The 16,372-nt window shown below is 38.5% G+C and overlaps 1 protein-coding gene across 4 annotated transcripts in view; it reads right to left on the bottom strand.

The window, feature by feature from the left end:
• Nucleotides 1–16,372, bottom strand: part of LOC103035035 (BBX high mobility group box domain containing) — a 58,848-nt gene that overhangs the window by 8,731 nt on the left and 33,745 nt on the right. For 3 of the 4 annotated variants that reach the window (XM_022681397.2, XM_022681398.2, XM_022681399.2), the window contains 8 exons: nt 14,053–14,133; nt 13,883–13,960; nt 11,796–11,873; nt 8,114–8,191; nt 5,704–6,661; nt 2,030–2,168; nt 644–792; nt 390–479 (listed from right to left, as the gene is read on the bottom strand). In XM_022681397.2, the coding sequence (XP_022537118.2) occupies nt 390–479; nt 644–792; nt 2,030–2,168; nt 5,704–6,661; nt 8,114–8,191; nt 11,796–11,873; nt 13,883–13,960; nt 14,053–14,133 (1,651 nt within the window). The remainder of the gene's footprint in view (nt 1–389; nt 480–643; nt 793–2,029; nt 2,169–5,703; nt 6,662–8,113; nt 8,192–11,795; nt 11,874–13,882; nt 13,961–14,052; nt 14,134–16,372) is intronic. The other variant, XM_022681400.2, reaches the window with a different exon arrangement.

Here is a 16,372-nt window from a genome sequence, read left to right as displayed (position 1 = left end):
ATGCAGTGCACAAGGAATTTCTGCATTTCTAAAATCCATGCATGAATATTCTATGAATTTCTATGAACGTTCAACATGTGACACTTTCTCTGTGACCTATATTTGATTTGTCTGCAACCCAAAGCTTCGAAACTAGTCTAAACCACTGATCAACAACACCTTTTACCGCTGGCCTACTTGCCTACACACTCACACACACACACACACACACATTCATACACGTATTCACACTCGTATTCATACACGTATATTCAAGCACTTTCACACATTCCCACATTCACAAGAAAGATGCAGACATTCACGCAGAAGACAGATCATGTGAATAAAGCCAAAAAGAAAGCAAAAAAAGCAAAAATCACACATGGCCCATGCACATTTCTCTGTGTCACCTTTGTCCGAGGTACCCGGCTTCTCCTTTTTGTGCTTGTACCTGCTAACAATCTTGTGGAATAAAGTCTTTTTCTGAGATGGGGATGGACCTGATCGTAAATAAAACAGAAAAGAGGAAGAAAAGCATGCAATGTTAGGTGATTGCCATGACGTGCTCTCTCATGAAGGTGAGCATTTCCTGTTGCCATGACCGAAACAGGCAATGAGTGGATATGCAAGGAGGAAGTGCTCGTCAGCAGCCCGATGTGCTTACCCTTGCTTGGCGTAGGAGGTTCAGGAAGGCTGGCTGGGCTGGCTTTCTTCCTTTTCGTAACTGCAGTGCTTTTCTTGTCGAACGTTACCGGACTGTATTGAGGCAGGCTGTTAAACTTCTTCTCAAACTCCTCCTCCAGCTTTCCCAAACTGTAAGCAAGCAGACAACAGAACAATATTGATACATTAGGTAAAGCCTGTTCCTTAGCAATAACACTTTTTTTCATCTTTCATCTACTGTAACCTTCAAAAGCAAAATTATACCACAGTTAGTTCCGACCCTGCAATGTGATTGGCTAAGAGGCGTTTTATGAGTGTCGTTATTAGCCGGTAATGCACTGTAACCAAACCTCTTCATGTATTACTCCTGCCACCTACAGGTAACCTAGCAACGATGCAGAGCTTAAAAGCCAAACAGCGCAGCTGTTTTCTCGTCCTCTTTAACTTAAAATCTTTCAATAAACAGTAATAATATAACTATGGTATAATCACAATAATACACTCAAGGTTTATGCTATAATGTGTAATATTGGCACTGCTGTGCTGCAGCCGTAGGCATGAGGCCGTAGGCCAAATGATTTGGATCAGCACAGCAGTGCCAATTTTACACATTATAGTACAAACCTTGAGTGTATTATTGCGATTATATATAAGCATATATAAAATAAATAAAATATTTATATTTATTGAAAGATTTTGAGTTAAAGAGGACAAGAAAATATGATATGTTTGGAGTGTATTTTTGCTTAATTATTTGATTTATTGTCATTATTATTCGTTTTTTCATCCCAAAATGATGGAAAGGAATGGTACAACATTGCATATTAAAGATATCATTAGGTCTTCTTAACCCATAAGAGCCTAGACCCATTCCTGAATCAACGTTCATGTTTTTTCTTATCATTAACACATGCCTAAATATTTTAAGATACAAATCCTGATTTAACAAATAACCCAACAACAATTTCATAGCTGGTATTTTAACACTAATCTAAAGTCATGCCTGATATTAAACAATAAGGTCTGAAAATGGAATATACACTCACACAATGTAGTGATGATATCATGAGCTTCAGTATATATCACTTACGAACTTAATGAGTTAAAAAGTATGGATAAAGCGCTTTAGAAGGGTCTGTGACATATACGTCACCATTTAGCATCGTGGCGTTAGCTTTTAAAATCTAAGATTATAATTTGTTCTCTGAATTGATTATAAAATCATAAACAAATACTTCAACTACACTGACATTCCAAATGTTATGGACAAGAACTAGTATTGTGTCCCATGACTTCTGGCATTTCTGTGTATAGTGCCACAAAGAAAACAGAAAAAAAAAATCAAGAGGAATGAAGAACAAAGTAATGAGCGTGAATAAGAGCTCACCCTGGCCCCGTCTCTTCTTTAGATTTTGACTTCTTTAGCTTTTTGGGATTGCTGGCAGCTGGTGGAGTGAAAGTACAGCTTTCCTCTGTCCATCCGGCTTCGAGTTCAGACACAATGCCCCTCATTGAACCTCTCTTTCCTGTGGGACACATATACACATACAGTGTACTGAAAAACGAGTAAAGAAACAATACTGTCCATATTCATATTTGACTGGTGTGACAGGGCTACAGTAAGTCACAACAATAGACAAACACAGTCTGCTTAAACTAATCACACAAAAATATATGTTTGCATGGTTTTATTGAACACCACATGTTAACCTTCACAGTAAGGGGTGGAAAAATATGTGAATCTTTGGATTTAATAACTGGTTGACCCTCCTTCTGCAGCAATAATCTCATCCAAAAGTTTCCTGTAGCTTTACTATTTAAGCTGTACTAGATGTATTATTTGAGCCAAAATGTCAAAAATATATTAGGAATAAAATCATTAAATTAGCTCTTTTCTAAACTTCATGTTAAAATCAGTATTTTCCTGATGTTAATGTCCTCCAAACCTTTAGGTTGATTTCTGTTACTGATCTAGATTTATTAAGTGGAGTAGAGAGTGAACAGGCAGCTTCTTCGAGTGTCCTGTAGAAGATTTCAAAGCTCTCAAATTTTCAGAATGTAAATAAGTTATTTTATTGTGGAAAAAAGGGTTTTATATCACCTACACCTGTTGCCCATATATGGGACAAGGAATTTAAAAGGCTAAAGAACAGAGTAAAAGAAGGGCAATAATGTTTGCAGAGAAACAGATTAAAGGACTACATTATGTGGATTGTAGAACTACACAGTGCTCCTATATGCTATATAGGAATTAAATATATCCTATAATCTTATAGGAATTAAAGGATCAGCCCTCACCTGGTTCAGATCTTATCTGAGAGATCGATTCCAGTGTGTTTACTTAAATAACGAATGCTCTTATCAGTCTAGAGTAAAATATGGTGTCCCTCAAGGATCAATACTGGGTCCATTACTCTTTACTCTTTATATGCTACCACTGGGTAAAATTATCCGTAGGCATGGTATTAACTTTCACTGCTATGCTGATGACACACAACTTTACAACGCGTTGCTGGCTGGAAGTCCACATAAATTACTCCATAAACTCCAGCTAGTTCAGAATGCAGCCGCAAGAGTGCTTACCAGAGCTAGAAAGTTTGATCATATTACACCGATTCTTTCATCCCTACACTGGCTACCTGTTAAATTTCGTATAGATTATAAAATACTTCTCCTGACGTATAAATCCCTCAATGGTCTGGCCCCGCATTATCTACAGGAACTCCTTACTCCTTACAATCCGCCGCGTTCACTCCGCTCCCAAGACGCTGGCCTGTTATTAGTCCCGCGTATTAGAAAAAACGATGCAGGAGGAAGAGCGTTCTTTTATAAAGCTCCCCAACTTTGGAATAGCCTCCCTATTAATATACGGGACTCAGACACACTCTCAATCTTTAAATCTAGACTCAAAACATTTCTATTTGCTCAAGCTTTTGAGTAATGTCTCATTACAATTTTCTTCCTCTTACAGCTTATCCAGCAAATATAAACCCTGTCCTAATCATCTGCTTTCTCTTTCTCTCCCCATGTCCTGAGCTGCTGCTACCAGTGCCCATCCCACTCCAGCAGAGTTTTATAAAACCATTCTAACCTTTTTCTTCCCTCCCCTCTCTGTTCTCTCTCTCTGTCTTTCTCACATGTGCTGAGACGCCTGGCCGGCCGGTCTTCCTGGATGTGTCCGTCTGTGGTTCCAGCTTTCAGGAATCAGCCCTGTCCTTCTACTCATCAGAATTATTACACAACCCTTCTAACTTCTGCTTTTTTTTCTCTTCCTTTCCTTTCTGTTTTCTCTATCTATCTCTTTTACATGCATGGAGATGCCCTGTTCCTGATGTTCCCAGCCTGGCTCTCCACTGCCTGCTGTGTTGTTCTCCGGCTCTGCAACCCTGCACTGATTACCATTAACACACTCAGTATCTGTTTCTGTATTAGTCATAGCTCTATAGTTTGTGCCCATCACATTCTTATATTCATAAATTAGTACCTGTTATATTAGCCATAGTTCACATTAATTCTCTGTACTGTTTTTGTTCTGTTATTTGTTTGTTGTTTGTTTGTACTGAGCGGGTCAACCCGAGTAGGATGGGTTCCTCGGACTGAGTCTTGGTTCCTTCCAAGGTTTCTTCCTCTTAAAGGGAGTTTTTTCTTGCCACTGTGTCACCATAAAATTGGCATCTCTGTGGTGCTGCTCATAAGAGGCGTGGACCTGTTTTTCCTGTAAAGCGGCTTTGTGACAACCTTTGTTGTAAAAAGCGCTATATAAATAAAATTGAATTGAATTGAATTGAATTGAATATATGCTCCTATATGTCGGTCTAAAAAACTGTTCTGTGAAGGCAGAAAAAAGGAATTGGCCAGTCGGTAGCATATATACTAATTTCAGATTAAGTTAATGAAGTTAATAGACACATGCAAAAGAAGTTTTGGAAACCTAATGTGGTTTAAACCACTAAACTGTTTTAAACAGTTTCCTTCTCTTAAAATGACATGAATGGAAATTATTTATATATACACAGGCGTTAACACAAAGGAAAATATGTTACAAGAAAGCAATCACAAGTTTCCATAAAGTGACACACGTTAAGTTTGTAAGTGTGCCACCAATACTGGCATAATGTTTCAATAGTATGGATTACACTCTTTTTCAACAATGGGATCCAGAAGGAATCAACTGTCATAAATGAAACTATAATTTCTAAGAACTAGACCCTTCATTTATGCTTTATATCTAAAAATTAATTGAGAAACAGACAGTTCTAATACACAAACGTAAACTAGCTACAACTGAAACAGTCTTAGAAACCAAGGATGTTTGTAAAAATGGTCTGTGAATCCAAACACATGAGCCTGGTAGATGCATTCTGGGAATTGTAGTGGCAAGGCAAAGTTTGTCCTTTGTATGTAAGTGTAATGAAAGTGTTTTGGACTACAGAGGCTGTCTCATGCATAAATATGATCTGTGTCTGGAAACGAGTCCCGAGCTGATGCATTCTGGGAACTGTAGTGCTGAAGCTAAGTTTTTACATTTGCTGGGTAAGTGTAAAGCGTGTTTATTGGACTACAGCGACTGTATCAGACGAGAAAGCCACATTAAAAATGCCAGACAAAACCAGTTATGAATTATTCTATTTAACTTTCTCAAAATGTGATTTTGTGATGTGAATATACAGCTCTGGAAAAAATTAAGAGACCACTTCAGTTTCTAAATCTGTTTCTCTGATTTTGCTATTTATAGGTACATGTTTGAGTAAAATGAACATTGTTGTTTTATTCTATAAACTACAGATCTTGTAATTTTAGTCATCCTATTGTTAATGACGTTCTGCAACCAGTGGCCCTACTTTTTCTGAACTCACACTATTCCCGTGTACTATTCCAACAGAACAATGCTCATCTGGATATTGCTGCCATCTCAATAGCATTGTAATCTGACAACTCCTTTTGAATTCATCTATTTTGCTATATATTGTTTTTGACACTGAGTGTATATATCATGCATCAATAATTTTAAAGTTGTATTTTAATGATACTGGATGTGAAGTCATGAGAGAATGCTAGTACCTCTGTCCACGTTGGCCCGCAGTGAAGTCAGCATGCCTTCCGAGACTAGAGTCTTATACAGAGCTCCCTTACAGCTGCGCTCCGACTTCCTATAACCGCACACCTCAGGCTTGGGCTCTGTTTCTCTCTCTTCAGGTTTGGCTGGCTTGGCCTCTGGTTCTCTCTCTTCATCCTGATCTGCTTGTGGAGCACCCCCCTCGCCTTCCGTCACTGGTTTTGTGGAGCCCATCTCTTCGTCTATGATTGGTTGCTGTGCAGTGCTGTGTTGTGCTGGGACCTCCGTGCAGCTAGGGGGCTCCACCTTCAGCTCCACCTCCTCTTTGCATTCAGGTTTCACCTCTGTTTCAGGGCTTGGTGGAGCTGCTTCCCTTTCAGTCTCTGGTGGCTTGTGGTCTTCTCCACTGTCTTGCCCCTCCTGCACCTCTGGTTCCTCCCGCTCCATCGACTCCTCCTTGGCCCTGAGCGGTTTCTTCACTTTGGGTTTGGTCTTCTTCTTGGTTGCCGGGGGTTGGTCCGTGAGGATGGTGCTGTCCTCGCTGTCTGAGGGTCGAGCTCGCTTCTTGTCCGTTTCCTCCGAGCCGAAGGCCCCTTTGGCCACCGCCTCGATGGTGTACATCAAGCTCTCGAGGTCTGAGCTGGACGACGGGCGCTTTTTGCAGGTCTTTTTGGGTGATGTTGGAATTTTCTCTGGCTTTGCTTCGTCTTTGTCGTTTTCAACTTTCGGCTTCTTTTTTTTCTTCTTCTTAGCGGGCTGGCTGAGCATGGGGGCGCTGCAGTCGGTGGGGGATGAAGAGGTGGAGGAGGACGAAGATGGGGTGGGGTGCGGAAGATCTGTGTTGTCTAAGTGCTCGGTGGGGTGTGTCTTTGCAGTGCTGTGCAGAGCGCAGAGAGAGGACGAGTCCACAGCAGGTTGAGAAGAGAGCGCCTCTAGTTTTTCTGCTTCAGAGGCCAAACACATCTAATACACGCAGACATACAACAGATAAACAGAATGAAGAAACCCTGAGAGTCTTGTTACATTGTATACATTCAGTTTGGTTATTGAGTACATTGAGTAAAAATGTACTATGTCCTATCACCATCATCTATATAACCTGTGTCACCCTATTCACCTTATACTAGATGATAATGAGGGGGCATCCACATTTACTTACTTTAATTTAAAATGTCTGGTGCAGCAGCAAATCACTGATATGTAGATTACACCCACAGATATAATACATGTACAGAATATAGAATACAATACACTCAGTTCATTACAGGGTGTCACAGTAATTAAAAAATAATTTTGCTTGGAAAACTATTGGGGTCCTGAAAAGTTCCACTTAACTTATATCCAGCACCTTTCACAGAAGAGGGCCTGATAAATTAGTCAGCTAATTAGTAATTTAAAGCTTCTAATTATCATGATCAGTTTTACTATATACTCAAGAAATAACTGAATGGTTCTGTTTTTACACTAGCTAACTATGTTGTATAAAATTAGAATTAAGGAACATATTGTGATATAGCTGTTTGCAATATTGTCCAGCCCTACTTTATATAAATTGAAACATGGATGAGTTGATCCGGGCTCAGATCAGCTCTTTTGGTCGAACCAAATTTGGTTCTGATCTTTCACTGCTATTTTGATTTGGATCTGAGACTGGGCAAAAAAAGTTGGTATGAAACCACCCTGTTACTGTTTCTAATAGCGGTGGGAATAATACTAGAACCATTATTAATGTGATCAATTATTAATTATATTACAGTTAGGACTACATATATATATATATATATATATTGTGAAATGAAATGTTTTAATATTGATGATATAGATTCATTTGTCAGATGTTTATAGGTACATACATCTGTTGTGGACATTTCTGTGTAGCTTTTATTTTTTTGCATATTAAAATGTATTTATCAAATGAATATTAAGAAATGTGTTGTCATTTCTGACCACATCACTCTAATTATAGTATGCTACAATATGCTTCTGGTTCGTCTTTCTTCATTTCAAATAATCATATTTAAAAATAATAATAATGTCACATAATTCAGAATATTAATTCTTAAATTATGAAATGTATTATATTTACACCCTACAGTTCCTACAGTTTTGGGGAAAAAAAAGCCACCAGGTGGCAGCATTGCAGTCATAACAGTACTTAGGCAGATTATGTAACATATCCACCGCCATTCAGTATAAAGAGAAAAATAGCAAAACACCAATATCCCTGCCACTGCGAAGCTCAACCAGTCAGTGTGTGACTGTGATACTGATTAATGCGTTCCTTCAGTCAGTATGTAATACACAGACTAAATCTGCATGTCTAGAATACACACATAAACAGATGTGGTCAACAGTGGGTGAGTGTGAGGGCAATGTGACCATGAGTGTGTGAGTGTGTGTTAGTCTGTATTGTACCTCAGCAAGCTGGAAAAGAGCAGACTGGCCGCACTGCTTGCCCTCAGAAACTGAAGACTGGGAACCACTGGAGGAGATCTACAACAGAGAGAGTGAAACCTGTCAGATACACCAGACAGAACAGTTTCCCAGTGTCTTCTATAGTAATGATGTGACATCATCAAGTTCATGGTTTGCATTATTTTACACCAAAAGACTGAAGGACCTTACTGGAGACATTACTACCTCTTTGGGCTGGATGATAAATAAATACTCATATTCTTCAAATATATGAGTGAGTCTCCATTAAGAAAACAAGTTCATATTTATAAAGTTTGAAGAGTTCAAAAATCAATATTTGGTGGAATAACCCTGCTTTTTTATCACAGTTTTCATGCTCCTCCACCAGTCGTACACACTGCTTTTGGATAACTTTATGCTACTCATGGTGTAAATATTTAAGCAGTTAAGCTTGGTTTGATGGCTTGGGATCATCCATCTTTCTCTTGATTATATTCCATATATATATGAAAACAGCTTAGCATGGAGCAACAGCAGAGACAGCTTTTGTGCATAGCTGTGGTAATTATTTGGTGAATAAATCAGGTTAAACTGCACCTGAACAGCAGTTTAGTTTAAATAAGAGGAGTGAACACCTCCTCTAACAGGTATAAGCACGGACGGTTGTTTTTACACTTGTCCAAATGAACCGTACTAAGAGTACAAACAAACCAGAGCCTGTTTTAACCGCACCAAATAACGCTAGTGTAAATAAACATCCTAAAACACACTTGTGATAGAAAAAGGCAGATAGATCTGAGTCAATTCCCCCTTAATTTCATTTTGTTGATAAAATCACAATTTGCACCTCTGTGTTTTAATGATTACATCATATTGTGATTTCATCTGACCACATACAAGGATAACTGTTAACAAGGTGTGATCAGATTATGGTAAGATCACTCAAGCCACAATCAGGAGGGGTCAGAAACCACATGCAGGTGTAAACGGAATGCCTTTTCTAAATTTACACTTACATTTATAGTGTTAGAATATGATTTTAAGGGGGTCTGGTTACAAGCCAGGAAGCTTTATGTGCTATACTGAGGCTGATACCTGAAGAACTAAAACAAAAATACATTTTAAGCATAAAAAACATGATAGCAGGTAAGCTGACTTTTTGTAAAAACAGTTATCATATTTTATTGTATGTACTGTTGCAGAATATTTTAACATTTACATATTGTAGTTAAAAAAATCGGAATACTTATTTAATCATTTAAAGTTTTATAGCTTTAACAGTAATATGTAATTGTATGATGATGATATCATATCATTATGGGCTACAATTACTTGTCTGGGTTCAATTTTTAGTATTTAGGGACTTTTCATTTATTTTTTTCTTCTTTTTTTCTGTTTTCTTTACTAAAGAAAGTAATTAGCTAGGTAAGTAGCAGCTCTCGCTAGAAACCAGCAGAGCTCAGCTAAGTTCCCACAGTCTGCAGAAACAGGATGTTTAGGGGTCGGCACTTCACTGCTGAGTTGGTCTCAAACCACAGGGTAACATAAGGCAAAGGTGGCTCAGCGGTTACAGCGATGCCTTGTAAATCATAAGGTTGTGGGTTTGTTAGCCGGTTCTGCTAAACTGCCACTGTTGGGCCTTTGAGGAAGAAGCTTAACTCTGTCTACTCCATGAGTACCGAAGCATGGATGGCCCTGTGATCTGACCCAGGCATTTAAAAAAAAAGAATATAAATAACTGTGTACAATAAAGATTATATTATTAATTAATAATAATAATATATTATTATATTATAAATATATATTATTATTACTATTGTTATTATTACATATTGTGTCATGTAACAGTGCAGCCCTGCTATTTGCAGAAAGAATGTGCAATACTTGCCTTATTGATGAACTATTAGGGGTGTCACGATTCTCTAAATCCTCGATTCAATTTTATTTCCATAGATTAGTCTATGGTCAGTCATTGGTTTGATTCATCAAATTTACAATATCTTACTTCAAAAGGTGGGCTTGATATAAGTGATGCAAAGTGATACAAGTGATCTGTAATACACCACATTAGGCACTAATGGTCAAATTTAAATAATTTAATTAAGATATATTTGTAATGCCATCTAGGGGCTTTTTTGGTAGCAGCAGTGTGCACATTAAATAAATAATAAAAAAAATATTGGAACAGTCATGTAAAAAATAATAAAACAATTAGAGCCTTAACAAACTGAACTCTATCCTACTATAACAGTTAAACATGAAAAATAAGACTTTTTTGGTCCCTGAGAATGACAAGTTTTTTTTCTGTAACAAAGATATATTATTAACTTTATCTGAGAGAAAGATGCTCCTTAAGGTACCAAAACTATTCATATTTGAGGCTAGACAAAACAACTGTTATTTTTATATTTTCAAGTTTTTCTTTAAGAAGATGAGAATGTCCACATTCTCTGGAGAAAGGGCTGCTCTTTGAGCTACAGTGTGCTGCGCCATTTGCGTACCGTGCTGAGCCGTATGCGGGAGGGATTGTCAATTTTTTTTACTTCGATGCTCGAGACCATGACATAATTTCGTGACACCCCAATTACTATTATATAAATGTATGCCCAAAAAAGGGCAAAAAATCACGTCCCCTGCTGCCCTATAAATGCAGTTTATAGGCTTTTCATAGGTGTTCCTCTTGGTGAGAGAATACTGGCTGCTACAACGCACATTACAATGACAAATGCAAACCCAAGCTGATGTCTGAGAGGATACTTGTGATGAGTGCTTCAATTCTGCCTTTGCTGAGGAGCAACACACTGCCTCAACTACTGGTGTGATGACCTAGGTAGTCATTGCATATGAAAGTCAGTCACCCCTAGTAGTGAGAAAAGGGACACTAACAGCTCAGCAATTGGTGCAGGACATCCTGCTAACAGCAGCTCTTTGGAGCTTCACGGTGGTCTGCCTGCATGAGGACAGACCTCCTGCAGATTCTGCTGTTATTTCTTGCAATATATGTAACTATAGCTAAGCTGTTGTCTCAGAGGATACTTGTGATGAATGCTTCAATACTGCCTTTGCTATGGAGCAACACACTGCCCCAATTGCTGATGTGATAATAGTGATACGAGGGACACTAAGAGCTCAGCGATTGGTGCAGAACATCCTGCAGCCATGTGATGCCTCTCATTGCAGGGTTTCCGACTGTCATTTTTCAGCAAGATAATGCTCACCCACACCCCACCAGTTTGCAACACTTCTTTGGCCTGCCCAGTTGACGGATTTATCGCCAATCAAGCATTTATGGCACCGGCTGGGACACCATGCTCAGTTGCATCATCTGTGGGCAAATGTGCCTGTATGCCTCAATAACCTAAAGTGTCTTATCTTGTATGCAGGCTACAATCAGCCCAACAGGGAACTAGAGCTTCTTTCTAATTGTACAGTTTTCCCAATAAACGTATCCTTTCGTTCGTATAGCGTATTCACTTCATATAATATTTATATCATCATTACATCCACACATATATGTTTAATTCCATTTTAAAAACTCCATGGTGCGTAAAATCTAATCTGGTCACATTAGCACAACATGTTTGTTTTTTGTGAAAAATGTAAATGGAATCTGGCCAATGTTTACGCAGATACTATCTGGACATGATGTGACTTATCAAAAATGCTGGAGTGGATGCTCTACCTCAGCCAGCTGGAAGAGTGGAGACCGAACACAGCTGCTGGGAAGATCAGGCGAGTTGGGCTGAGATGGGCCACATGCCTAAAAAAGAAAGAGAAGAACATGTAGTGAGTAGTGAGCAGTGTATCAGTGCTTCAGAAAAACAGCATAAGCAGTAAAGCATCGGAACAGATGCCGATGTTCTCACATACGTAACATAGTGCAGTGATTTCCACATGAGGTGCTCGCTAATACACAGCAGTGAAGTGAGCATGTAGGCATCAGCATGTAAACCACGTTCACCGAGACCGAGGCCAATTCAGTTCAAGCGGACTGATTCAATTAAAGGTGGAGGTGTAGAAATCTCCCCAGATGGCACAAAGCTGTTATTACAATTGCAATTCCACTGTTTGTGTGTTCTACTTCTGTCGCACTTTAATGAATATGGTAAAAGCCAGGGGAAAATGTGCTTCAGCATTTCTTAATTAATATTACACAAGATATACAATTTTTATGACCCTTTTGAACATGTAAACTTTCTTGCACTGAATCCACCATCAATGTTTTTTTAAATGTATTAATCCAAAGGAAAAAAAAAAAAAAAAAACATGATTTATCATTTATCTTAGATGCACCCAATCAGCCAAGACAGTTTTAAGGAAATAATAACTTGATATTAAGGTAACAAGCTGAGTTTAAGCACTGGCAGAGCTTGAGCCAGTATTTTCTTATTTGAACTGTGTGGTACATCACAGTAATCTGTGTGCACAGTCTTGGTTTCCGAATCTGACCGCCGCCATTGCCCCAATCCCATTTCCACGCAAAGAGTGTGCTGCAGCCATGAAAATAGGCAAACTAGTTATTTTTCTGCTGAACAGGTAATCACTGAGCTTCACTAAAGTTGCTAACAAATTGCTGGGTAATTTACCACCACCTCTTTTGGAAACTGTGGACACTGCAAATGTATATATTCACTAATCAGCTACAGAGTAAGACTTGTTGTTGCTTCACACTGTGTGTTAATCTGACAACCTGTGTGAGCTTGGCGTCTAAGGAGGAGCAGGTGGGGCAGAAAATTCTATCCAGAGTTTTAAAATTGGACTCGTAAAACCATTTTTATTCTATAAACTACGGACATTTCTCCCAAATTCCAAATAAAAATACTGTCATTTAGAGCATTTATTTGCAGAAAATGAGAAATGGCTGAAATAACAAAAAAGATGCAGAGCTTTCAGACCTCATATAATCAAAGAAAATGTTCAAAAGTTCATATTCATAAAGTTTTAAGAGTTTAGAAATCCATATTTTGGTGGAATAACCCTGGTTTTTAATCACAGTTTTCATGCATATTGGCATCATGTTCTCCTCCACCAGTCTTACACATTGCTTTTGGATAACTTTATGCTGCTTTACTCCTGGTGTAAAATTAAAGCAGTTCAGTTTGATTTGATAGCTTGTGATCATCCATCTTCCTCCTGATTAAATTTCAGAGGTTTTCAATTTGGTAAAATCAAAGAAACTCATCACTTTTAAGCGGTCTCTTATTTTTTCCAGAGCTGTATTTCTAGGAATCACTGGAATTTGACCGTCACAATGCCATCTCCATAAATATGAGCCATATTATAACAATTTGGAAATGCATAATTATGATGAGATGGTGACAGTCCAATCCCAGTGTAGAATCCAAAGAAGCTACAACAAATAACATGTATTGGCAGAAGAACTGCAGCTAAATTGGTTGATAAATCATGTTAAATTCAACTAGTTCTTTAACCTTAAGTTAGTGCTTGGTGATATGATCTGTAGGCAGTATCCTGATTATTTTTACTTTTTACCTTGATTACAATTCATTGACAATAATGAAAAACAGGCACAGTGTTTTTTGTGGTACCTCCATGTTACAGACTAGCGTGGAGTCTTGTGACTACACACACAGTAGTTTTTTTAAGGTGATTTACATTAACAAACACAATTAGAACAGTGTAACTAAGTAACAGCAATGTTAAAATAAGTGAAAATAAGTGGCAAGTGCAAGACTACATTGTACAAGACTACACACTAAATGCCATTTAATGCCCTTTGTGATTTACTCAGGTGTTAAGATCTCTCACCTCTGTCTTGGGGACTGCTGGGCTTTTAGTTTCTGAGCTTTTAAGTCCTTCAGCAGGTTGGTGTGGACAGGAGGAGAGCTAAAGACATAACGACACAAGGTTAAATAATAGCTTCGTTACACTAAAAGTACAAGCTGTTAAAGTGCAAAATGTGTGTTTAGGTTCCTCACCTCGGCCAACTGGTAAAGGGCAGATTTTCCAGAAAGCTTGGCGACATCCGAGACCCCAGTCTGTGAAGTGCTAGAGGAAATCTGCACACAAAAATAGAACAATTCAAAGTATTGCTCAGGGGCCTCATGTACTAAGACTTGCGTGGAATTTCTACTAAAATGTTGCGCTCTAAGATGAAAAGTTTACCGATTTTGAATTGAAGGTTTTGCTGTCAGAGATACACATGCTTATTTAATCTAGGCTAAGTGGAGACATATTAATGAATGATTAATTTCAGTAAGCCAAAAAATTGTCTGAGTAATTGACTGATTTTAACCAATAATGGCTTACTACAACGCTGCATTTACACTGCTCTGTCCCTTTAACGCACATTAACGCACTGCCCCCCTCCAACTGGTCGCATGTGGGAATTACAAAGGCGTTTCATGCATTGCCCAATTAAATCGTTTTGATAAATGGGAAATGCCTTTATACAAGCTATTATTATTTCCTATAAACTAATAAATATAAATATGTGTGTACTTATAAATATGTATGTTTGATTGTGCTTCATTACATTGTCTAGTGTAACAATCTCTGCAGAGTCCCTGTAAATTAGCAGGGATTTAAGATAAAGAACAGGGAGGCCTGAAACTTCTCTTTCATTTCAGTGCAACAACGCACAGCAATGATCCCATTTATTTTCAATGGGAAACGTCGGCTCCGTTAGACACAGTCTAAAATAAAAGTTGCACAAGCAAATAAAAGTTGCACAAGTTAGAATGTTATAATCACCCAGCTCCACTTGTCCGCACTTGACTTGCAGCGCTGTGTGTAGCTGTTCTTAATAAAGCTTTTTCTTAAATAATAGTTCTATGTTTCTTCAGTTTTGCAATGTTAATTAACATGATTCTGAACAGATTTCACTCATTTAAGCAGCAGAAAATGTTTTTATAAGCTCAGTTTTAACGCTTTACTTACAAAAAAATTTGGGGTTTAAATCGGGCTCAGGCTCATAATGACAGTGTATGGGGCAGGTCGGGTCGGGCTCTGGCAGAATGTGCATGGGTTCGGGTCGGATTGTTTGTGCACGATATTTTAAATGATGGCTGCAAAGTGCACAGACTTGCCTATACGGCTTCTCCTCCTAGCACCTTAACATGGCTGTAGAGCAGTGAAACTGTGTTCTCTGGAATGATGGTGCTCCTCCTGTTACTTTTGGATGGGTTGGGGAGTTGGGAATGATTTGGGGAGTTGAGGATGTGTTGTAGATAGGGTGGTGATCATCCAACATCCTGACCTAACTCCAGCATTCTTCCTGGTAAATGTAATCAAGCCCAAATCCTCACAGTAATTCTCCAAAATCTTGCAGAAAGCCTTCCCTGGACTTTAGAGATCCTCTAACTCCAATAAAAAACTAAAGTAACCTTGATTTTAGAAAAATTAATGAATGAGCGGATAGTGTATCTAATATAGAGGACGCTGACTCCAGGAACAATTAACAGAAAACGGCTGCATTTTTTCCTAAAATGATGTGCAGTTATCCATCTGGAAAATATACTTCTGTTTCTAGGCAGAATACTGTTTATTATAATCCAGGCCTCTTTCTACAGAAGAGACATTTTGGCAGGTGATGTAATACAGTTTATCCATAAAAGTCAGAGACGCTGCTTATTGTTTTTTTGATGGAGCCCCTTTGGCACTCTTTAGTGACATAAACACAGCGCTGAGGGCAATTAGGATCACTTAGCAGCAGCAAAATGGAATTCACTGCAGATTAACAGGAGTGAGGAGTCCACAGAGACATACGGCAGGCAAAGCTCTTCTCTGACTAGAAACATTCAAGACACACTTTTACCACAGACACACACACAAAAATACAGCTCAAAAACCGTCCAGAGCTAAACACGTTTCAGGTTGGGCCCCAATACCATTTCACAACTAAGCCCTACCCCTCTGTTTTGCACACTCATGCTTCTATATGGAATAGAGGGGCAGGGTGAAGTGATAGAACTATATAGTATTCCAGACAGAGGCTTATAAGAAACCAAACATTGCATAATATTGATGTTTCAATGTATTTTGGTCCTCTTCTTCATGGCGGACATAACACAAACACTAGTACTAGCTGTGTAGCTAGCTAGTTAGCTAGCTTAATTTCTCTTTCCACCTTAAATGGTGCAGCAGTAATATCCTGGATCCTCAGGCTGCTGTAGAATTTAAGGAGGAATAGCAAAATTCAAGCCACAAACTACACAAGCAAGCTTAATTTAGCTTCCTATCAGGAAGAAATTAGGGGTGGTAGGGTCCAGAGCTCTGACAGCATAGCACCTCATAATT

This window comes from Astyanax mexicanus, chromosome 20, assembly GCF_023375975.1.
Source record: "Astyanax mexicanus isolate ESR-SI-001 chromosome 20, AstMex3_surface, whole genome shotgun sequence".
NCBI lineage: Eukaryota > Metazoa > Chordata > Actinopteri > Characiformes > Acestrorhamphidae > Astyanax > Astyanax mexicanus.
The sequence above is the reverse complement of the archived record's forward strand: the minus strand, read 5'-3'. Positions and strand labels throughout refer to the sequence as shown.